Raw genomic sequence first — 24,533 nt, 5'->3', positions numbered from 1 at the left:
CAGAACAGAAGGGGGGAAGGGAATAAAAAGCCCTAACAAGGAGGAACTGGATCTCATTGCTTCTTGGACTCTGCAGACAAGATTTTTAAGGCATAATAAGCAAGAGATCCCCTGTGCCCAGCCTGGGTTAGCCCTAAATGACATCTAGAGCCTGCTTATTATAGAAGCTTCTATTATCTTTTGAAACGTGAGGTTGTAACTCATTTGTGTGTTTGTTGACCTGCTTTACACTTGAAAATAACTCTCTTATTTTCTTTTGCTATATAATAGATCTGTATTTAGTTTATTATAGGGTTGGCTATGAGTGTGTGGTGTGCAGTTGACCTGGGGTAAGTGACTGGCCGTTTGGGGCTAAAAGCAACCTGAATATTGCTGTAATTTGTGGCGCAAGCAACCAGCTATCACAATAGTAGGCTGCCTAAGTGACAAGATAGACCAGAGAATCCAAGGGGCCTGCCTGTGACTCCATGTTTAGGCTGTCAGAGACCCTGAGCAGTGTACACTTGGTAATAGGATGGGGAAATCTATGTGCAGAACTCGCAGCCAGTTTGAGTCTGTGCCCTGCTTCCTAGCAGTGCCCGGGGGTTGGCACAGCTGGAAAGGGTTCAACGTGGCATTTGAGGAGTGCTGCGTGGCTGCACCAGCTCAGCCAACCCCAGCTCGGGAGGGGCTCAGAACAGCAACATAAGAACGGCCAGACTGGGTCAAACCAAAGTCCATCTAGCCCAGTGTCCTGTCTTCTGACAGGGCTGGTGCCATGTGCTTCAGAGGGAATGAACAGAACCAGTAATCATCAAGTGACCCATCACCTGTCGCTCATTCACAGCCTCCGGCAGTCAGAGGCTAGGGACACCATCCCTGTCCAATAGCCATTGATAGACCTATTCTCCATGAATTTATCTAGTTCATAGTCTTGGCCTTCACAACATCCTCTGGCAAAGGGTTCCACAGACTGAATGTGCGTTGTGTGAAGACATATGTCCTTTTGTTTGTTTTAAACCTGCTGCCTATTTCATTTAGGGTGACCAGATGTCCCGATTTTATAGGGACAGTCCCGCTATTTGGGGCTTTTTCTTATGTAGGTGCCAATTACCCCCCATCCCCTACCCGATTTTTCACACTTGCTATCTGGTCACCTTACATTTGGTGACCTCTAGTTCTTGTGTTATGAGAAGGAGTGAACAACACTTCCTTATTTACCTTCTCCACACCAGTCATGATTGTATAGACCTCTATCTTATCCCCCCTTAGTCGTCTCGTTTCCAAGCTGAAAAATCCCACTCTTATTAATCTCTCCTCATATGGAAGCCATTCCATACCCCTAATCATTTTTGTTGCCCTTTTCTGAACCTTTCCAATTCCAATACATCATTTTTGAGATGGGGCCCCCACATCTGCACACAGTATTCAACACACCAGGGTCAGACACGGGGCAGGTCTCTGAGGGGGCAGAACCAAAGAACCCCTGGAGACTTATCGCCAGCCTGAAATGCAGCTGAGCCCTGTTCCCTGTCTCTGCACCCCTGTTCTGACATGGGCATTATAGCCTCAGGGCCTGGAGCACCAGCTCTTGAAATGACTAATGCTGACCAGGGCCGAGTGAAGCCAAACTGATAGATCTTCCCACTTGTGCATCTGGGTTTCTCTCCGTAAGATGGGAATTGCCCCATGTTTAGTATCAGAGGGGTAGCCGTGTTAGTCTGGTTCTGTAGAAGCAGCAAAGAATCCTGTGGCACCTTATAGACTAACAGACGTTTTGCAGCATGAGCTTTCGAGGGTGAATACCCACTTCTTCGGATGCAAGCCCCATGTTTAGTTGCTCTGGAAGAATTTTTACATAACACTCCCCTTCTTTCCTTGAGAGGAAGAGATGTCTCTGGGAGAGAGAGACTGGGTCCTCCCCACAACCTGGCATGCCCTGGAGACCCCAGTGCTGAGTGAGTGGGGAGTGGAAAGGCCTTTTCTGCCCCTCTTTGATTCAGCATTTACTTTCAACCCCCTGGAACAGCTGTGAGCTGCTATGGGCTGCGGTGTCTGCTGCACACTGGGGATCCCTTTCCCTAGAGCTGGGCAGTGCTGTTTCCTCAATCCTCTCCAGACTCAGAGAGGGGCCTGGATGAAAGCCAGTTGGCTTAAATACCAGCCAGATAAGGCAGAGGTGTGATGCTTTTTGGCAGGGGGAGAAGCTTGAGGAACTGGTGAAATCTGAGTGAGGGCATCTGCTCAGCTCTTGCCAAAGGGGTTCACCACCCCTGGGCTCTGCCCAGCCTGAATGGAATGGGGAGAAATGCCTCTGCCAGGAGTTTGCATTCTCTTCTCTCAGACTCTGCCCCAGTCATCAGTGCCTCAAAGCCCTGTGCTAGACAACGGCAGCGAGCTGGCCCTTGGACTGCTTTAGAATCTCTCTATCCAGGATGTACATAGCTCCCATCGCCATCATACCTGGGGCCCCCCAAAGATTTAAAAATAGAATTAACGTTGGCAACCTCTCTCTTGTCTCCCACTTGCCAGTCTGTTGGGAGCACAGCTTGACTGGTTTATAGCATTGACTTTAATAGTGCGTGTGTGTATCTATGGGAAGAGCTTATTGCAGGAAAACTGAATCTCAGAGCTGAGTTTTGCATTTAGCTCCAGACTTGGTGAGACTCTTATCTCTTGTGGCAGTGTGACGAAGCGGGACTGTTCTTAATGTTTCCTCTGAATACTGTGTGGGTGCCTCAGTTTCCCCTATGCATTTCTTAAGTCTCCAGTGTGCATAAATGGCCGACACTCTGTCTCCTGGCAACAAATGGCCAGGGCCCTTCCCCCTGCAAGGGAATAGCTAAAGGTGAACAAAGAGATCGGGTGACCTCCTGGCCCGGGAAAGGGACAAAGGCCAGAAAGGAGGGTCTGGAGGGGGTTTCAGTTTGAAGCTGGTGGGGGATGGGAAGTGAGGGCAGACAGGGTTGTCTGGCTCGTTGGGACCCAGAATGGACCCGGCTGAGGGGGTCCCGTTCTCTGTACCTACAAGCTCTGTTTTAGACCCTGTTCCTGTCATCTAATAAACCTCTGTGTTACTGGCTGGCTGAGAGTCACGTCTGACTACGAAGCGAAGTGGGGGGTGCAGGACCCTCTGGCTTCCCCAGAACCTCACCTGGGCGGACTCGCTGTGGGAAGCACACGGAGGGGCACATGCTGAATGCTACGTGTGAGCTGCTTGCCCTGAAGATAGTCAGCTCCAAGGGAGAGGAGGCTCCCCAAAGTCCTGACTGGCTTTGTGGGGAGCAGTTCCAGAGCATCGCCCGGGGACGCCAAGACAGGCAGTGAGTTCCATAGTCCAAGTCTGGCTCCCATAAAGGACATACCTCCTGCATTCACAAGCCTCCCGTTAACAATTAACAGCTTCCTGGTTCCAGTGGGATGTAACTGTCATAGAGATCATGGTCTGAGACAGAAGTGATCTCTGAGAGCTAGGTGTAGTCTCTGGACACCATCTGGAAGTGCACTTTCCCTTCTTCCCCCGCCTGCCCCATATCCTTCTGATCAGGGCACACTCATGCAGACACATTACCTGTGCCTGGTGCGCTGCACTGCCTGCCAGGTCACACTCAGGAAAGATTCCAGGTGCCAGCGATTATCTACAAACCCATCATTCCTGTAGAGCTCAAACTGAACTGGATGCCTCACCGGCAATGAACACAGGAGCCCTGGGGCCAAAGACCTGGCATTCTGACGAATGTCCAGGCATGGGCTGGGAAGTGGGGAGCCACAGGAAGGGAAGGGACTGAATGTGACACGTGGAATGGTGTTTGTTAATGCCACGATCTTTGTATTGATTTGTAGCTCTCTCCCGTTCCAACTGCGCTTTCATTTCACCTTTACTGAAGTTTCACTGAGGTGATGCCTTCAGCCCTTGATGGTTGAGTCTCACAGATCCCCTCTGCCTATGCCCACATCTGTCAGTCTCAAGAGTGAAGCTTGTGGGAGCTGGCCAGGGGGTAGATCTTCACCATCGGATCAGTGGCAGGTTCTTGCCACTGGAATTCACATGCACCATAAAAGCTGGGACTTGCTGAGAGAGGCACCTTGTTAGCTGCAGTCCTCAACAGTTGAGTTTCACACATGGAAATTCGGCTGGTGCTGCTGAGGGACTCTGTGTAGATGCTGCTGAGTTGTGGGGGAAATGTTTGCTTCACACTTGAGCTAATCTGTGTACCAGGCAGCTGGAAGGTGTGTTGATGGTTGTGTTGGAAATCAAATAAATACTTAGGGCACTGACCACAGGGGTTGCCAACAGAACAAAGAGATGGGATAAGTTCCCTGCTGCTGGCAGAGGACGCTCACCAATGACATTGTGTGTTTATTTTGTTTCAGACAATCATTCTCAGGTGTCTAGAGCATCTCTGCGTATCCGAATCCTGGATGTGAATGACAACCCACCCGAGCTGGCCACGCCATATGAGGCTGCGGTATGTGAAGATGCCAAGCCCGGCCAGGTAATCAGTACGCCTGGCTCCCAGTCAGCATTTTGCCACGTGCAGTGTTTGCGTGTGAAACGTCTGCATTAGGCCTGGCACATCCTGACCGGGTGTCTATGTATCTGGGAAGTGCATGCAGCTGTGAGGCCCATGGTGAGGCCCGCCTCAAGGTTAAGGAGTTGGCACTGTTCTCTGACTGCTCAGTTTGGGACAGGACTTCACCCTGATAGTGTGACTTTGGGGGGCAATTTTCTTCTCAAAATTACTCTGGCAGCCACTGCTTGTGGAGCTGCAACTGCCTCTCCCTCCAGGAGAGCTGACCCTTCAGGAAGAGAAGGGTGCTGTTGTGTTCCGGGGGGTGGGGGTGGGAGCAATGCCATTCCCTTCCTGCCCAGCTGCAGATGCATGGAAGGAGCCGAATAGCTGAATCTGATGGCACTGGAAAAGGTTTTCCATCTCTCTTGAGGGAGAGGCTGCCCATTCCCAGTGCTGTGAGGAGCCCCCAGGCAGAGACCTCTCCATCAGCCCCAGGGAAGCAGCTCTGACCTCTGCTTTCTTCTTGTAGCTAATTCAGACAATAAGTGTCGTGGATCGTGATGAGCCTCAGAGCGGCCATCGCTTCTACTTCACACTGGCCCCGGAAGCCACCAACAACCACCACTTTTCTCTGCTGGATATCCAGGGTGAGTCATCCTCCTTCCCACTTGTCAATTCCCTTCTGCCCTATTCTTCCTTCCTCTCCAGTTGGTAGCTGCATGGCCTGGGACCTGTGCCAAGAACGGGGAGCAGGAAAGGCTGGTCACCATGGGAAGTGCTGTGTGATGCAGCAGGCTCCCTGGACTGTTCTCCTCCCAAGACCTTTCACCTCCGATCAATGCGGATCCAGCCCTTCCCGAGCAGCTGCCTGAGCCACACCGGCCCTTCCTAGGAGCCTGTCCCACCAGAATTCTTTGCTGGCAAATAGCAGGAGCTCTCATCAGCCGCTTTGTGTCTGGCTGCTGCAGGCTGCACTTCACTCCTTCCTAGCCAGCAGATTCTCAGCCCCTGTTAGGTGCTCTGTGGCTCTGACATTGGGGGGCCTGTTTTCCTTTCTCAGTCCTGCAGAGGGGGCACAGCCTCACCATGATGTATATTTGATTTCCCCCACACGCAGTGAAGCAGCCCCCCACCCAGAGCAGAGACACTCTGACCAGAATAGCAGGCCATGCCCCTGGAAAAGATGCACTGGGAGGCTGGGGGCTTCACTCACACATCGGGTCTAGGCTGTATCTACACTAGCACTTTTGTCGGTATAACTTATGTCACTCAGGGGTGTGAAAAAAGTAGGGCCGTCAAGCAATTAAAAGAATTAATTGTGATTAATCGTGCGATTAATCGCACTGTTAATAATAGAATGCCATTTGTTTAAATATTTTTGGGTGTTTTCTACATTTTCAAATATTTTGATTTCAGTTACAACATAGAGTACAAAGTGTATAGTGCTCACTTTATATTTATTTATTAAAGTATTTGCACTGTAAAAACAAAAGAAATAGTATTTTTCAATTCACCTAATACAAGTACTGTAGAGCAATCTCTTTATCATGAAACTGGAACTTACAAATATAGAATTATGTAAAAAAAAATAAACTGCATTCAAAAATAAAACAATGTAAAATTTTAGAGCCTGCAAGTCCACTCAGTCCTACTTCTTGTTCAGCCAATTGCTCAGACAAACAAGTTTGTTTACATTTGCAGAAGATAATGCTGCCCACTTCTTGTTTACAATGTCACTTGAAAGTGAGATCAGGTGTTCTCATGGCACTGTTGTAGCCGGCGTCGCAAGATATTTACGGGCCAGGTGCACTAAAGATTCATATGTCCCTTTGTGCTGCAACCACCATTCCAGAGGACAAGCGTCCATGCTGATGACAGGTTCTGCTTGATAACAATCCAAAGCAGTGTGGACTGACGCATGATCATTTTCATCATCTGAGTCAGATGCCACCAACAGAAGGTTGATTTTCTTTTTTGGTGGTTCGGGTTCTGTAGTTCCGCATCAGGGTATTGCTCTTTTAAGACTTCTGAAAGCATGCCCCACACCTCATTCCTCTCAGATTTTGGAAGGCACCTCAGATTTGTAAACCTTGGGTGGAGAGCTGTAACTATCTTTAGAAATTTCACATTGGTACCTTCTCTGCGTTTTGTGAAATCTGCTGTGAAAGTGTTCTTAAAATGAACATGTGCTGGGTCATCATCTGAGACTGCTATAACATGAAATATATGGCAGAATGTGGGTAAAACAGAGCAGGGGACATACAATTCTTCCCCAAGGAGTTCAGTCACAGATTTAATTAATGCATTATTTTTTTAATGAGCGTCATCAGCATGGAAGCATGCCCTCTGGAATGGTGGCCAAAGCATGAAGGGGCATACGAATGTTTAGCATATCTGACACGTAAATACCTTGCAATGCCGGCTACAAAAGGGTCATGCAAGTGCCTGTTCTCACTTTCTGGTGACATTGTAACTAAGAAGAGGGCAGTATTACCTACTGTAAATGTAAACAAACTTGTTTATCTTAGCTATTGGCTGAACAAGAAGTAGGACTGAGTGGACTTGTAGGCTCTAAAGTTTTATATTGTTTTGTTTTTGAGTGCAGTTATGTAACAAAAAAAATCTACATTTGTAAATTGCACTTTCACGACAAAGGGATTGCACTTCAGTACTTGTATGAGGCGAATTGAAAAACTATTTTTTATCATTTTTACAGTGCAAATATTTGTAGTAAAAAATAATATACACTTTGATGTCAATTGCAACACAGAATGCGGTATATATGAAAATGTAGAAAAACATCCAAAATATTAAATAAATTTCAGCTGGTATACTATTGTTTAACAGTTTAACAGTGTGATTAAAACTGCGATTAATCAAGATTAATTTTTTTGAGTTACTTGCATGAGTTAACTGCGATTAATCGACAGCCCTAGAAAAAACACACACGAGTGACACCAACAGAAGCACTGGTGAGGACAGTGCTATGTCGGCAGGAGACGCTGTCCCATCAGCGTAGAGCGGCTACACAAGTGAGCTGTGCTGCTGTCAGCTCGCTAGTGTAGACATGGCCTAAGACATGTCAGTCTATTGCTTTTTGGAGCATAAGGAGTTACTAGCTCACATTACTCTCCCAGTCTGTCCAGTCTCCTATAGCACCTCTGGCACTGGCTGCTATTGTTAGTGCTTCAGAAGAAAGTGGAAACAACCACAACATGCCTGGCCAATTGTTCAGAGCTGGCAGGAAAAACCCTGCTTTTGCCTGCAGCATGTCAGGGTGTGCCCTGAAACAGGAGAACTTTTCACATTGAGGCTTGGTCTACACTGCCAGTTGAACGACAAAACTTTTGTCGTTCACAGGTGCTTAAAAAAGCCCCGCCCTCCCCTGAAAGACAAAAGTTTTGCCACGGCAAGTGCAGTGTAAACGGCTCGTTTTCGGCAGGAGTGCTCTCCTGTTCACAACGCAAACTCAGCTCCTGGGGGTGGACGTATTTTGTCGGCAGCGTTTACACTTCTCGACTTTTAGCGACAAAGCCTTAGTCTACAGCCAGGTCTACACAACAAACTTCTGCTGCCATAGCTCTGTTGACTGGGGTGTGAAGAGATGTGGTCCCTGATCGACAGAGCGGTGCTGGCAAAGCCTCTTGCAGTTATACCAGCAAAACTATGCTTTTACCAGTGTAGTTTATTTTCCTCGGGGGACTGGAATAGGCTTTACCGGCAAAAGTGCAGCTGTGTCCACACTAGAAGTGCTTTGCTGTGGTAGTAAATCAGAATAGCTACACTGGCAAAGCTAGTGTCAACCTGGTCTTAGCCTACAAACCTCCCAACACTATTAATAATCTGCCAGAGTAACTGACTCAAGGGGCCTTCTGCGGCATGGGTTCCACCCGCTCCCTCTACGGTGCACTAAGAAACATTTCCTTTCATTGGCTCTGACTGTTCTGCTCTTTCACTTAATCTCAGCAAGCGTCTCTTTGGAGGGCTTAGTCAGTTGATGATTCAGAATCTGTCTGTCAGTCCCTGCTAACTCTCCTCTACTGCAGGCCAAATAACTCCGGCACTCAAGCACCTTGCCACCTGTTCAATCTTGCCATTTGGCTAACCCTCCACTGCCCTTCTCAGGACTCAGATGACATGACCGAGACTGCCCCCTTGCTTTACAGACTGTCAAAATAATGTTTTCAGCAGACATGCTATCCTCTGTCTGTTCAAGCTGTGTGATCTCAGCAGCTTCCGGCATTTAGCAGAGACCGGATGAAAGGCTAGTGGGTCTCTGAAGGTGAGAGCTGTAGGGGTGGGGTGCAGCTGCCTGATATGACCTGAGTCTGGTGCATAAGAAAGGAGTAGAGCCATCACATGTTGCTACTTGCTCCTGCTAGTTGTCTGAGCTGCTCCAGTGGCATCTCATGGTCAAACATAGGTGAGTCTGGTACCACCGGAGAGAATCCCACGGTGAAAAGAGCAGACATGAGTTCTCCATCCAGGGACCCAGAGGTGCTGTCTGTGGGCACTGATGTGTCTCATTAAATCTAGGAGGCTTGCCCCAAGAGTCATTGCCTGCTATCTCTGTTTGGAAATTCAACCCTCCAGGGGCCTGTGCACAGCAGAACCCCAGTGTTAGAGTGTCTGGCCTCACAAAGACGGTAGATGCGTTGGCCCAACAGATCCCATGCTGCCTTTGGGGTGAGCTGAAATATTAGGGTTGCTGCATACACATCCTGCCTTCTGCCATTCTGAGTGTTCATTTCTGGTTCTGATGCACTGAGTAGCATGGGGATGGGATGGGCAAGGGCCAGCAGGGCTGTAATGTTGTTGGGCCTGGTCTCAGCAGATCTTGTTGATAGTCATGGTCTTATTTACTGTTGATTTGGCATTAAACACTATGAGCTTCATGTCCCTGTGTTTGCCTGGGGAGATGCACTCTGGAGTGGTGGAGGGTGCTGCCTGGTATCAGATCAAGTTTTCTATTGGTTGACTGACATTTCTGCTGAGTCCAACTGCGAATTGTAAGTGGATCTGAGGGATACCTGCCACATTGCAGGCTCAGCTAGGAACCCAAGTGGCTGGGGGCATCTTAAAACCCTTCTACTAAACATTTACCTTCCGTTTACCTCCTGAAGCTTGCCCACTAGCCAAAGGCACCATGTTGGAGGGAGACAAAACAAAAGGTAAAGGAAGTTTTCAAAAAATGAAACCACCTCCATTTTCACAGCCTTCATCTCCCCATAACTTGATTCAGTTTGCCTTCCAGAAGAACTCTATCCCCTCCTAAAATCCTGTCTATGACATTTCAGGCAGATTGGTTTGGTTTTGGCCTAGTTCAGAGCATCAAAATCCAGGTTGCAATTAAAAGCTTCACTCTTAACTGTGGAGAAACGAATGTCTCTTCACCGTATGTTAAATAACACTGGTCCAATTACTGACCCGAGGTGACCCTCAATTAACCTCTCTCCACTCTTGGGGCAGCTATTCATGGAGTCTCTTTGTGTGTTTATCATCTAACTAGGTTTTAATCCTCCACAAGATTTTGCCCCATGCCCTGTGTTATTTTCCTTCATAGCCTCTTATGAGAGATTTTATCAAAAACTTTTTGAACTCCAAGTAAATTATATCCACCTGTGTCTGTTACTTCATTAATGTCTTCCAAATGTTCTGACAGGCCTGGGAGGCAGGATTCTCCCCCACGGGAACCAGGGCTGTTTGACACAGTCAGGTTACGCTTATCCAAGCGCATTCCCTGACAGGAGGTTGCTCTGTAGCTCCCAGCATCCACTGTGGCCCTTTGCTGCATTAGTGATTTTCCAACCTCATTTTCATGCGTATAAACATTTCAGATAATCAGAGCTTGGCAAAAGCCGCCCTCTTCCCCCAGACAGTGTGTGGCCATTTGTGCTCCATGTTCATGCTGCTCTGGGCTTCTCCACCAACGGGCTTCAAACCAAGAGGAACCCGGGGATTCGGGCAGCCCTGTGCTTGCTTGCACACAGCTCCTTCTCCAGACTCTCTGCTCTGATACTGCAACGGATTACTGATTCCTCAGAGAGCACGATGAGGCTCACTCTGCGGGAGCAAATTAATCTTCCATGCTGAGTGATCCCCGAAACTTTCCTTGTGGCATCTCACTAAACCAGGAGTAAAAGCCTGCGTCACCCAGCACCTCTCTGCCTTGGTTGGAAACAAGCTTTAATTGCAGGGCTTGTTCCAAGGGCTGCTGGAGACCCTGACGGACGCGTCGCTGAGCAATGGCTTATTAGATAATAAGAACCGGAAGCTGCACTCTTTCACTCTGTCTCCCCTCCTTTGCTTCTGTCCAATTCCCCCTCTTCATCCCCCCGCAAATCTAATTTCCCCAGCACTCTCTTCTTTGGTTCCCTTCCGGTCCTGCTCATTCCCTTGCTATAGCCTCCTTCAGTTTCTCTCCCCCCCCCTCTTGCCATCTCTCTCCCAGGCTCGGCCCCTCTTGCACTCTGTCTCCTTCTCTATATAAATATCAGTGGTGACAAACTGCTACCCACCAGCCCATCTGTTTCTTTGTACAAATTTGTAGCCCGTTTTGAAACGTGATTTATAAATATTGCTTCTGCAGCCAAGGAGTGACACTGATGGATGTCAGCACAGATGGATTCACTAAGCTCTTGGTTAAATCTTTTTGCACCTACTTCTCTCACTTCCTGTTAGGCAGCAGAAAGCAACATCAGGAGTGTAACTCATCCTCTCAGCATGACAGGGACCAAAATCCTCTCAGGAAATGTTCTCCATCTTTGACCCTGTGTAAGAGTTTGTCAGGCTGAGCAGAGAGGCTCCTGGCAGAGACAGTGGGATTTTGATGAGGGACTGGATGGGATTAGGAGGCTGTGGTCAGCAGAGCATTAGATTTTCAGCTATTAGAAAATGACATTTCTTTGCACACACCAAATGCCAAATTGTCCCACTGGCGGCAGAATGCAAAGGTGTTGTCCCTAGCTGCAAGAGGGGATCGGCATCCCTCTATTCTAATAGCTGAGAGAAGCTTCCAGGGATCCTACAGAGATGTGCTAGAGCTGAGAACTGCTCGGATATGCCTAAACCTAATAGGGGAGGGATGGAAGGTGGCCCCTGAGCCGTAGCATCTAACCCAGTTAAAATTACGCTCTGCAGAAGATGGCAAAATACCAGGGGAAACGGAATGGCCCAGAGTGAAAATTTATTTCCTTTTAAAAATTAATGACCCGGATCCTGCCCCCGCTTCTGCAGGCAGGCATGGCAGCTGAGCAGCCACGGACCCACTGTGCAGAGAGGAGCAGGATGCTGAGAGTTAATGCAGGTGGGTTCCAACTACCCAGAGTGCACCCTGTGGAGGCTCCAGGGACAGTGGTTCTTGGGGCAGGCCCAGGGAGATGGGACAGTCTGCCCTTCGGATCCACAGATAGGCATTTCCCTTGCCCCACCCCTGCATAGGTGTGCTCTGGAGGGGTGACTCTGCCCTCCTAGCCGAACCTCCCCCCATGGGACTATTTACATGGGCTTTGCAGAGGGCAGTGGGGCTGGGCCCATAGCTTTGCTGCACACCAGCCAGGAGAGGAGGCAGCATACTGTGTTGTGAGGGCGGGGAGCCCCTCCCCCATCCTAGAAACCACCCCCCGGAGCAGACCAGACCAGACATACTCCTGCACTCCCTTGAGTCCTTAAGGGAAGTCGGTCACCATGGCTCCCGCAGAGATGAGGTCATGGCTCAGTCCGTCCTCTTACATACACGCCACAATTGTCAGCAGGCTTTTGAGAGCCGGAGTGCTGCAGGACATGGTGTCTCCAGGCACCCCGAGCCATCTTGCCTATGGCAGCATGATGGCTCCTGGGCCGCCTCCTGCCATCCCCAGAGCCAGCTCCCCCTGGGGCATTCAGGCAGGAGGTTTCTTTCTCTAGTTAGCCAGGACAGTGATTTTGCCACGGTCCCCAAATGGGCATGGCTAGTGCTCAGTGACCCCAGACAGCATCCAGCAGAGGAGAGAGGACATGCAGGAGACATTACGGCCAGTGGCCATGGATGGGAGAGTGCCCAACCAGGCAGGACTCAGAGAGTCAAAATGATAAAAGCCCAGCCCAGCCTATGCCTCAGAGGCCATGGTCTGTCCCTGCCATCCTGTCCCCCGGGGGCCAGGCGGAGATGCACCACACAGTCCATTCTCTAGGGCTCTCTCCAGCACTGCATTCAATGGCCCAAGTGATGGCACTCCCTCTCGGGGGGTCTCTGACACACAGGGCTTGTCTGCACTGTGCCACAGTGTGGCCTATGGGGCCAGTGGGACAAGAGGGTGTGAACTATTTCACTAGGAGGGTGGTGAAGCACTGGAATGGGTTCCCTAGGGAGGTGATGGAATCTCCTTCCTTAGAGGTTTTTAAGGCCCGGCGTGACAAAGCCCTGGCTGGGATGATTTAGTTGGGGATTGGCCCAGCTTTGAGCAGGGGGTGGCACTAGATACCTCTTGAGGTCCCTTCCAACCCTGAGATTCTGTGATTCTATGATTCTATGAACCAGGAGCAAAGGGCTGACATAAAGCAAAGGAAAATGGAGTCTGAGTCTGTCTATGTCCATGGCGCGCCACAGTGCAGCCTACGGGGTGTGAAGGGCCGGGCACACCAAAGCGTGACACTGTTTGAACAAGGGCGACGTTAACGCGAAGAAAGTACCGTTTAGTTTGTGCCCGCAGCGTCCACATGGCCGAGTTAGAGCTCAGCACTTTGGTGCGCTGTGTAATTGACCCCCTGTAGTCTGTGCTGTGGGGCAGCCGCACAATGTAGACATGACGTCACCTCAGGCTCCATTTTCCTTTGCTGCTGTCACCCTTTGCTCCTAGTTTACACCCCTTTGTCCCACTCTGAACAGTTCCCAACGCCGCTCCCCCGCAGGCACGTTTACGCTCTGAGCAGAGCTGCCGGTTCGCATTAGCTGGCTCTGCGAGGCACGCTCAGCCATGTTCCTCTTTCATCCTTATTCGGCCCCTCCAGCCCTCCTGGTATTTTTGTTGCTTTTCTCTGAACCTTCCAATTAATCAGCATCATTCTGGAACTGAGGTGCCCAGTCCTGAACACGAGATCACGGGGCCATTTCGCAGGCCCTTCACAGAGAGGGACGATCAGTTCCCTGCTGAGATGTGATACCGCTGCATGTGCAGCCCCAAGTCGCCCACAGTAACCACCTGCACCTCCCAACGTATGGAGCAAGTGCATTGGGGTGGCAGCAGAATGGAGAGAAGAGGCTACTCTGAGCCAGGCTGTGCTAGAAGGAGTTTGAAACTGGCCCTGGGACGTCGTCATTGCAGCGCAGCCACTGAGAGGACCCGCTGTCCCTGTTCAAGGAACAGTCCTTGTTCTGGCTTGTGTTTCTGGCACCAGAAACACAAGCCAGAAAGCACAGAAGCTCCAGCATTTTACCTCAGGCCCCACTTTCATATGGGAAATGAGCTCAGTCAGCCCCACCATCCCATGCTCCAGAGCCGGCATTCACTGAATCCCTAGTGCTGAATCCGGGCCGCTAATCCACCGGCAGCTGGAACGGCAGGCAAAGCCCCCCCTTCCTCTGCCACCCTCCCTGGAGGCTCCAGGCTGCTGGGCCCCACTGGTGGTCACTGAGAGCAGAGGGGAGAGACAGTCTCCTGCCCTCCATGCTTCAGCCCCTGGAGCCTGAAAAGTCACCGAGGGGCTCCCTGCTTGGGGCCCAGATGCTAGGGCTGGTCTGGAATCTCACAGGGGCCCAGCCAGCCATGAGCTTGATCTACGAGGGTGTGAATAAAAAGGTGAGAGAAGAGCCATGTCCCCACAGACACAGCCTGCCCCACCCAGGGGCCAGGCTTTGCTGCGGGACCTGTTCCTTCTCCCCCTTCCCAAGGCGTGTGGCCCGGCCCCCAGACACAACCCACCAAGGGGCCTTTTAAATAAAGACCCTGATTAATATTCCCACTCCCCCTGCCCTCTCCACACTCGCTGCTTCCTACACCCACACTCTGCCACACCCACTCTCTTGCTACGATCGACCCAGCCTCCTTGGCTGAGCCCTGGTTGCCTTCCAGAAATGCTGATGCTCCTCTTGATCAGAGAAAGAAAGGGCCTAAAGCGAGAGCCAGTAGGGAACCATTTGCTTTGGCTGACTTACCGCTTATCCTGTCTGTGAGAGCCAGGGGCTTTGGTAATGGTTCCCTCGTTTGTATCCGCAGGGGTCACCCTGCTTTGCTGCTGCTCTTCCTGAGTGTTTTCAGGGCGCTCACTCACTCACTTTACTGCTGAGCTGCAAAACCGCGAGTCGGGGTGGATCTCATTGAGCGCTTACTCACATTCTGTGCCAGCTTCTTTGTTGTGTTGTTCTTACCCAGTCCCCATACAAGCTCCTATCCCACAGGACTTTGAGTCCATCCTGACAAAGCCACATGGGCCCTGTTCTTCTAACACCGCAGACTGAGCCTGCTTCGCTCTTAGCATCATCTGCTAGCGCCATGTTGAAAGATGAAGCTTTGAAGTGAACCTTTCCAGCTGTGCGGCATTGTTCTACACTCCTCGCAGCATCACAGCCAGTGGGTGGCCATGTCCAGAAGGAAGCAGAACAACAGTTGAGATGCCTAAAGGCAAATATAGAATGGAAAAAGCTGACTTTCTGCCCCGTCCAGTCTGTGGCCTTCCAGATGTTGCACTATCCTAGGACTCCTGCCTCTCCTCTGCTGGCTCTGCCTGGCCTGAGCAAATTGATTAGAGAAGCATTTGAGACAATTATGGCCAAAAATCATGTTCTCCAAGAAATATTAACTGCATTGGAAGGGATAGTAGAGGGAATCTCATCTCAGCAGCCTGGAAAGTCTGGTAGATAATATGGAGTGACACATGGAGCCTACCAACTCCAAAGCTTAGGGGCTAGACAAGCAGATGTCTCAACTCTCCAAAGGTCTAAGAGCAGCATAATGGGTGATGGGAGACTTGGAAATCTTAACAATCCGGATTCTAGGAATGCCTGAGGATAGAGGTAACAGATACTTCAGCTCCAGTGGCGATTCTGTTACCCACTCTGCATGACATAGAAACTGATCTGACAGAGGGAAAGGGAGCACTTCATTCCCACCCAGGCAAAGAAGAAGGCAGTGGGGCTAGAGCAGTAATGATGCCTGAAGCTCAGAGAATTTTGGGTAAGGAAGAAGTAAAATGCAAACAATCAAGAATTCTTTCCCACCAGACCTGAGCCCTGCCATGGAAGTCAGAGAAGGGAATTTTATTCCTTTCAGAGAAACCTTTAAGGCAGAGGGAAGCTACAACTGCAGTATGGTTGCCCACTGAACTGGGAGTTAAAAACAGTAAAAAGTCTGCATGTCCTGGGATGCTAAAGCTGTGGAAACAGCTGTTGGAGAAGGGGAAGACAGATGCTTATTCTAGCCCGGCGAGTGCAGGAGGAGCGAGGATCTGAAAATCCAACCCAGAGATTTGATTGCTCTCATCTGCTTTCTTTTTTCTCCTATTTTTGATTGACTTATGAAAAAAGAACTATTGCTGCCATCAGCAGAGTCTGTTTGCAGAAAGACTCCGAGAGACTTAACTGTTTTACTACATCTGGTTATGACATGGGCATCATTGTGACTAGCTCGTGTTCCCAAGCTTTCCTGTTCTGTACCAGTAACAAGGGCTGGGTTCTGGACACTTCGTTCACGCAGATTTGGGCCCTGTTTTATTAGTCTGGTCCTCAAGGCGAGCGAGACATGGGCAGGAAATAACAGAGGACTCTCTCTGGAAAAGTGACGTGGCGTATGTGGGAAGCAGTCGCCCAGGTGATTAGGAGGAGGGCAGTACGTGGCAATCTGGGGACAGCACAGAAGGGAAGTGCTTGAAATGTAAGATGGTAGCGAGGGGAAAAAATGGTTTGTGGGCTTCACAAGCAGAGGATGAGGCATACGAGAGTTACTGCCTCGCATGTGCCAGGCAGCAAACACATGCCAGCATGGAAGAGCCCCAAATACTTCACCATACAGATAACCCCATTGTCACCTCAAAGTTGAAAAGCTGTGGACCAAGAAGATAATTTTGACCCCTGTGGTGGCTTTGGGACTACCTTCACAATGATCATCTGTGGCACAGCACTGGTAGGATGGTACCTGCTGAGAGAATACTGCCCTCTGCTCAAGGCATCGCAGTTCTGCAGAGGAATTAGCAAATGTGAGGATGCTCAGAGAAGAGCCATTACAAAGATAATGATGATGGGGCCAGAGGAGAGGACTGACCTGTGAAGACAGAGGGATACATGTGACTATTTGGCTATTCAACAGCTAAGGAGAGGGGCCAGGAGAACTGTCTACAAATTACTGAAGGATGTAAACACCAAGCAAGGAGAGAAGGAGGGGATGTGGGGTTAGTTATGGGATTAAACTGAGCAAAGGGAAATGGAGGCTGAATATCTGGGAAAAGTGCCTAATGTTGCAGCTCTCAGACTGTCTAACCAATAGTCCAGCGTTGGCTTGGTGATGAGCTCAATAAACTACCAGGCCTTTTCTGCTTTTGTTAGAGCCATGAAGATCTGTGTGGGTCTCCACTCTGGATCCAGTGCTTGCTTGGCCCTGCTCAGGGAGAGAAAACGTTGTGTTCGGCAGTTTGAAATAAAGAGTTTTGTATTCGTCTTTTAATTTTGTCTCACTCTCTGCTATTGAGTTATGTGTGTCTGTGGACGGTCTCCAACACCTCCATGGGCTGTGCCTCTCTGAAATATTTAAATGTTGTTGGCTGCTTTTGTTTTGACTTTGTGGACAGGACAATCAAAATGCTTCCTCTTTGCCTTCCGGGGGGAGGGGGAGGGGTAGTGTTGGATGGACGCAGTGATTCAAAGTGCTGCATGTGTCGTTCCATCAATATCAGAGCTGAAGTTAGTAGCTGCCTTTCACTGAGGAACTCGCGTATTTCTAGTGAGTATTTTGTATTTATACAAATCATTTTGAAAATTGATGTGTTGTAGCAGGTCTTTCTCTAACCTGAGCTGGAGCTGACTGTAAACAAAATGGGTGTTGTCAGCATTCTGATGTGCTTCCCAAACAACACTAGGAACTGGTGCTAAGTACATATTTACAAAGAGCTAAATAGGTGTCTGCCTGAGACACTGGAACAGCTCCAAAGTTCAAAACTCCTATCCAAGAAACATCTCGGAGCGAGAGCTGGCCTGGCACCAGTCCCTCACCCAGATCTGGCGGTGAGCAGAAAGCCCCAGACAGGGGCCAGGGTCAGACCCACTGAGCCAAGATTTCTCTGCCCCAAGTTCTCAGGCTTATTAGTAGGCTTGTGCATATTCCCTGCTGGTATGTCCCAAACCCCTGATAATGTCCATTGGGTCCAGATGGGCAGAACTTCTGAGTTTCCCATGGACTGGCAAGTGTTCTGTTAAAATTAATATAACAGCGTGCTTCTCCATCCTGTTACTTCACAGTGTCCAAGCACCTAACTTGGTGTCTAGCTAAACTGGGCAGAGATGGAGTCCTAGCCCCCTGCTATGACAGTGATGTTAATATTGTTTATACCTCCCTTTCTCCTGCTACACCACAGCCAGACGAGGCAGCAGCAGCAGCAAGCTAAGGATCTTATTATCTGTATGCAAGTAGTTTGCATAACAATAAACAAAACTTCACAGCTCATGGCAGCTCCTCAGCATTTACTCCTACAGACAGGCTGCTGCTTCCTCTCACAGCATCCCCCGCCTCTGAGAGATGTCGTTTTCCATCCCATTCATGAAAGATGTTTTATCAGGCAACCCCAGAAATTGAGGGTGCATCTACACTGTAGTAAAAGCTGCGGCACCAAGTCTCAGAGCCCTGGTCAAGAGACAGGGTGTCACGGAGTCCCCGGGCGATGCTTTGGAACTGCTCCCCACAAAGCCAGTCAGGACTTTGGGGAGCCTCCTCTCCCTCGGAGCAGACTGTCTCCAGGGCAAGAAGTTCACACGGCTTCACCTTCCTGGGTCTCTCCTTGGAGCATTCAGCATCCTCTGCCCCTCCGTGCGCTTCCCACAGCGAGTCCACCCAGGCGGGGTCCTGGGGAAGCCAGAGGGTCCTGCACCCCCACTTCGCAATCAGACGTGACTCTCAGCCAGCCAGTAACACAGAGGTTTATTAGATGACAGGAACATGGTCTAAAACAGAGCTTGTAGGTACAGAGAACCGGACCCCTCAGCCGGGTCCATTCTGGGCCCCAGCGAGGCAGACCCCCACGTCTGCCCTCACTCCTCGTCCCCAGCCAGCTCCAAACTGAAACCCCCTCCAGCCCCTCCTTCTCTGCTCAGTTCCTTTGCTGGGCCAGGAGGTCACCTGACCTCTTTGTTCTCCCACACCTTTAGCATCCCCTTGCAGGGGGGAAGGGCCCGGGCCATTAGTTGCCAGGAGACAGAGTGTCAGCCAGAAACTGAGGCACCCACACGGTATTCAGAGGAAACATTAAGAACAGCCCCACTTCATCACACAGGGCTCCTGGGGTTTGATCTGTGGGGCTACAAAATAGCAGTGTAGGCATTGGAGCTCACGTTGGAACTCCCGGCTCTGAGACGCCCCCCCATGCAACCTCAGACCCCAGCTCCAGCCTGAGTTCCAAGGTCTACACTGCAATTTAATAGCCCTTCAGCCCGAGCCAGCTGACCCAGCCCAGCCCCATTGCAGTGTAACATACCCTGAGGCAGGCCATCCCACAAGAGCAACAACTTGAGAATTACAAAGCTCATGGCACGTGAGTCATAAAGGGTGCGTCTACGCCACAGTGAAAGACCCGGTTGCTCTGCCACGGCCACTGATGCAGGCTCGTGGGGCTCAATTGCAGAGAGACCTCACCCAGCTTGGCACTCGCATTGACACATTGACAACATATCCCAGGGGAAATTCTAATACGTTGAAACATGGTTAAAAAACCAGTATCTGTTTGTGTGGTGTCTATTCAAAGGAATTCCTGTGAATGTTGGCCCTGTCTGAGTTCAGAATAACGTCAGCATTATGGCATGTGCTATAGCTAATCTGTTGCCCTGTGTTTCGCATTCTGAGTGAGCTCTTTAAAGAAGGTTCTGTGTCCTAAGGAGAAGAGGAGATGCCTTTTTCTTGTTTCCCATGTGCTGGACATCCCAACTGCCCCCTGCCCAGGTGCCAAAGCCTCTGGCTTCCCTGACAATGGCTGCAGTGCAGTTATCCGCTGGTAATACAGAGAACTGTGGCAAAGTGATAACAGGGGAGCAATCTCCCTGAAGAAAGGGAAAACACCAGGTGAATGGCATCAAAGCTTTGTGTTGCCTGTTTTTAAACATAAAGGAGATATTACACTGTGTGTTTATGATCCCCCACTTAAGCTGATGTCACATGCTATGAAGGTGTGGTAGAAGGCTTTTGAAAAGCATCTCTGTGGAATGGTTTAAATTTGGAACAGTCCATATGGATTCATGTCGGGAAGGAGCACATCTGATGCCGAATTTGTGCTACAAATACTCATGGAGAAGTTCAGAGAAAAGAGAGAGCAGCTGGGTATGGTCTTTGTGGGCCTGGAAAAGGCGTATGATTGTGTACCAACAAACCAGCCTGGTGGAGTTCGCAAGAGCCAATGTGCCAGAAGGTACCTTTGTCTGACCCCGGATATGTACAATGGTGGGACTAGCCAACTAACAGGGGCTACAGGAGAGAAATTCCAGGTCAGCGTTGCCCCCCTTTTAGTTTGTGCCTGTCATGGACGTGATAAATGAGAAGGTAGGAAGGGAGCTAGCTGCTTGGGAACATGCTGTTCGCTGAGGACTCAGAGATGTGTGCGGAAGATTGAGAGACCCTATGAGCCAACTTTGAACAGTGGCAACGTAGTTGTGAGTGGGCTGGGCTTAGACTCAAGGCTGTGCTACCTGCAGGAGGAGGACTCACTATCAAGGACATCACAGGCCAATTGCCTAGAAGCCTGAAAGTATTTAAATACTGGGGTCAATGGTTGCTGCTGATGGTGTCCTCCTGAGTGATACTCAGAACAAAACCAAAGCTGCGTGGTGGGAGCAGACCCCAGTTCTCTGTGACAAAAAGGTACCAATAAAGTTAAAAGACAGAGTGCATAAAACTGTAATTCAGCCCATCGTAATGTACTGAACAGCGACGTGGGCACCCCCAGGAAAGGAAATCAGTATGTCTCCGCAATGGAAACGAGGATGTTGACATGGTCGAGTCGTTGGCACTGTGACAGGAAATGAAATGGGGTCGTAAGGGGCCCAGTACGGGTTGCTCCAGTTAAGAACCAGTTGGGGGATGTGAGGCTAGGCAATGAGACGCAAGAGCTAGATCGGTAAGCTGGCTCTTGCAGTTATTGTGGATGGAAGACGACCACAGGGGCGACCAGCCTGCACAACAGGCAGGAGTATGAGCATGAGTGGTGGAAGAAGGCTATAAAAGTCACCTGCCCTCAGTAGGGAAGTGACGAGAGAGGAGCAGAATATCCCAGGAAGTGCCAGAAGGGAACCTGTGCTGACTACTTCCAGCATTGATGTATTTAGTCAATAAAACCTCATAATGTACCTGAGTCTGCTGCAGAGTCTCACTCAGGAGACCAAGCCCTGGAAAACAGGGACCTTGCCAGAAAGTGTTCAGGCCAAAGTGTGTGTGACTAAGTGATGCTGTGACACACATCAGGACAGTGGCAGGGTGAGCCCTGACCCCAGTTCTTGGGTGTGACCGAACTGCTCAGCACAGGACTCTGTTCCCCCTTTGTGGCGCCGATAGTCCCTGGTGTAAGTTAGAGCAGCCTCGGCTTCTCCAGCCTCTACCTAAGCAAGGGCCTATTCCAGGATCCCAAGAAGAGCTGGGCATTGAGACAGTCCTGCCATGCCTCATTTTCCCCAACTACTCCCAGGCCTGCCAAGGGGGAGCGGTAGAGCCACTAGACCAGCTCTGTGCAACCCAAGAACTCTGGGGCAGTTCCCATGGGGCCAGATTCTCTTGTTTCTGGCCCCATTGCACCGCCGGATCAGGACGGAAGTCGGCCCCTGGCTGCTGGTGGGTTCTGCCCTCACCATAATGTTCTCTGCCCATTGGTTTGTTTCCATTGTGCTCCTCTTGCTCTTTCACAACTTCTCTAAGGCCTGTCCCGATCTCCTGGTCATAGGCCTTTCCCATGGCCACAGCTCATAGAATCATAGACTATCAGGGTTGGTAGAGACTTCAGGAGGTCACCTAGTCCAACCCCCCTGCTCAAAGCAGGAACAACACCAAACTCCATGGACTCTTTACTTCCTGGTTTTTGCATGGTCAGCACATTGTCCCTGACTCGCACAGATGCTGCCCCGTCAGTGACTTCTCAGCCCGCACAGCTCCCAGTCCATATGCCCGTTTCCATAATGGCAGGCGACACAACAGCCACAATTAGAGCAGATGTCTTTGCCGATCAAAAAGCTGATTGATACAGAAAGGACTCAGGCCAGCAAACATCAGCTGGGATAGGGAGGGAGTTTGCATTCAGCAGGCCACCCTGCTGTCAGTGGGCCATTTACATTTCAGTAAAGAGGGCAGGCAGATTCAGCAGCCACTTCTGACATTTGGTTACAATTCTTCCATTGGTAGTGCAGGTGGTCCTCCTGTATTTCTTCTCTTCTGCTTTCCTGTGGTGAGGACTGTCCAGAAGTGGGGAAAGGCAGCCATGCCGTCACTCATCCCCCTTCCCCAGTCCTGTTGCTCCAGATAGCTTGGATCATGGGCCAGAATCACTCTCCCAGTTTCCAGGCCAGTGTCAGGAAGCAGCTGGCATTACAGCGGATGGCTGCTGTTTGCCTGGGGGTTGGTTGTTACTCTCTGTTCTCCTTGGTATGGATTGTGTTCTTTAAATATTGTTAAAGCACCTTGAGGCTGGGGTGGCAGAAGACATGACTGGCTGGAAGCTTACGAAGAGTTCCTCCTGCTCCTTAGGAAGCTCGGAGGTGGCCCTGAAGCACTCCCGAACCTCAGACTAAGACCTAGGTCTTGTCTAGAAATCGTTCTGGGGAAGTTCTGTGGCCTGTGTAATGCAGAAGGTCAGATTAGGAAATTATAATGGCCCCTGTTGGCCTTGGAATCTCTCAATAGGCCTGGCCCATGGTTCCAGGTGCATGTTGACACATGGGGACAAGGAAAACGTTGTTTCAGACTGCTCCTGTCCTCCCCCGAGTCCTGCCTGGCTAAGGGGCTGAGCCAGTTGGCCCAGGAGCTGTATCTTTGATCCCCTCTCAGTGTCTGAGGCCTGGTAACTTGCTCCAGGAGAACCTCGTCATGGACACCAGAGCGATCAGAAGGTTTTCTGAAAATATTTGTGCTTCCTCTGCTTTCCTTGTGTTATTTACCCGTGTGTTTGATAGCCATCTGCTGCTGCTGCCTCCCATCTCCCTCTGTCACTATTAGTCTCACTTTTGTGCCATGCACTTGGTTTAGGGTGCCAGACTGCCACAGACCACTGGGCTTGTGTGGGAATTCAGGCAAACCAGACTCCTAGGCCGTATTTTCAGTGCAGTCGGAAGAGGCCAGCTCCCGCGGGAGTGTGCATGCCAGCTGGGTGCATAGGCACCTGCTCTACATGTTTGAGGATGCCTGTCGGGCCCACTGGTGGAGTGGAGGCATTGCTGCTTTTTCCAATGGCAGAGCCAGAGGAAGCGTGGGAGGAGCAGCATGGTGAGGAGGGTGGTTGGGATGGCATGCTTGTCTCAGGCTGGCAGTAGGGGGCCGGGGCTGTTTGGTGAAGCTCTCTGTGGGCACTGGCGGTGATACTGCCTGTGGGTTTCTTGCTCTTTCCAGACAACACAGCCGCGGTGCACACGCAGAGAGTGGGCTTTAACCGCCAGGAGCAGGACATTTACTTCCTTCCCATTCTGGTGGTGGACAGTGGGCCTCCCGCCCTGAGCAGCACGGGGACTCTGACCATCCGGGTGTGTGGTTGTGACAGCACAGGGGCCATCCAGTCCTGTAACAGCACAGCCTACGTCATGTCGGCAACGCTGAGCCCCGGAGCTCTCATCGCACTCTTGGTTTGCATCCTCATCCTGATCGGTGAGTGTCCCAGCCTGCCTCTCTTTAGCCGTGCTCTTCCTCTCCTCCCTCCACCCTCCCCTACATCTCGCTTCTCTTTCTCCCATCCTCTCGCATACACATCAGTGAGTGCAGCTGTCTCTGGGCTGGAATGTCCCTGCTATTTGGCACCCGCCCGACAGCAGCTTCTCACCTTTGCCACCTGACTCCTTGATGGTTTTCTGCAGAGCGGGAGAGGCAGTAAATTCACCTGTCCTGCAGGGAGAAGCCTGACAGAGCTGATTTCAGACAGGAACCCCTCCATCCAGAGAAGCCTCTGTGCATGGAGCCCATTCCATGCAGGGCCGCCCGGGGGAGGGGGGTGGCAAGTGGGGCAATTTGCCCCAGGCCCCACAGGGGCCCCCATGAGAATTTTTCGGGGCCCCTGGAGCGGGGTCCTTCACTCGCTCCAGGGGCCCTGGAAAACTCTTGCGGGGCCTGGGCCCCTGGAGCTTCTTCCGCTCCGGGTCTTCAGCGACGGGGGGTCCTTCCGCTCTGGGACCTGCTGCCGAAGTGCCCCAAAGACCCGCGGCGGGGGGTCCTTCCACTCTGGGACCCGCTGCCGAAGTGCCCCAAAGACCCACGGCGGGGGGTCCTTCCGCTCTGGGACCCGCTGCCGAAGTGCCCCAAAGACCCACGGCGGGGGGTCCTTCCGCTCTGGGACCCGCTGCCGAAGTGCCCCAAAGACCCACGGCGGGGGGTCCTTCCGCTCTGGGACCCGCTGCCGAAGTGCCTCAAAGACCCACGGCGGGGGGTCCTTCCACTCTGGGACCCACTGCCGAAGTGCCCCAAAGACCCACGGCGGGGGGTCCTTCCGCTCTGGGACCCGCTGCCGAAGTGCCCCAAAGACCCACGGCGGGGGGTCCTTCCGCTCTGGGACCTGCCGCCGAAGTGCCCCAAAGACCCACGGCGGGGGGTCCTTCCGCTCTGGGACCCGCTGCCGAAGTGCTGGGTCTTCGGCGGCTATTCGGCGTTGGGGGGGGCCCCCCGCCACCGAAGACCCCAGGCCCCCTAAATC

At 51.0% G+C, this 24,533-nt stretch overlaps 1 protein-coding gene across 15 annotated transcripts in view; it reads left to right on the top strand.

The window, feature by feature from the left end:
- CDH22 (cadherin 22) overlaps window positions 1–24,533 on the top strand; it is a 188,539-nt gene that overhangs the window by 119,237 nt on the left and 44,769 nt on the right. For 12 of the 15 annotated variants that reach the window (XR_005587787.1, XR_005587786.1, XM_039498236.1 and 9 more), the window contains 3 exons: window positions 4,354–4,475; window positions 5,023–5,140; window positions 23,246–23,497. Coding sequence is in view for 11 of the 15 variants with exons in the window: in XM_039498236.1 (XP_039354170.1) it covers window positions 4,354–4,475; window positions 5,023–5,140; window positions 23,246–23,497 (492 nt within the window). In the remaining 4 variants the exon portion in view is untranslated. Of the gene's footprint in view, window positions 1–4,353; window positions 4,476–5,022; window positions 5,141–11,729; window positions 11,800–23,245; window positions 23,498–24,533 lie in introns of those variants that run through there. The other 3 variants (XR_005587789.1, XM_039498235.1, XR_005587788.1) reach the window with 3 other exon arrangements.

Source organism: Mauremys reevesii, linkage group 13 (genome assembly GCF_016161935.1).
Source record: "Mauremys reevesii isolate NIE-2019 linkage group 13, ASM1616193v1, whole genome shotgun sequence".
In the NCBI taxonomy this organism is placed as follows: domain Eukaryota; kingdom Metazoa; phylum Chordata; order Testudines; family Geoemydidae; genus Mauremys; species Mauremys reevesii.
The sequence above is the reverse complement of the archived record's forward strand: the minus strand, read 5'-3'. Positions and strand labels throughout refer to the sequence as shown.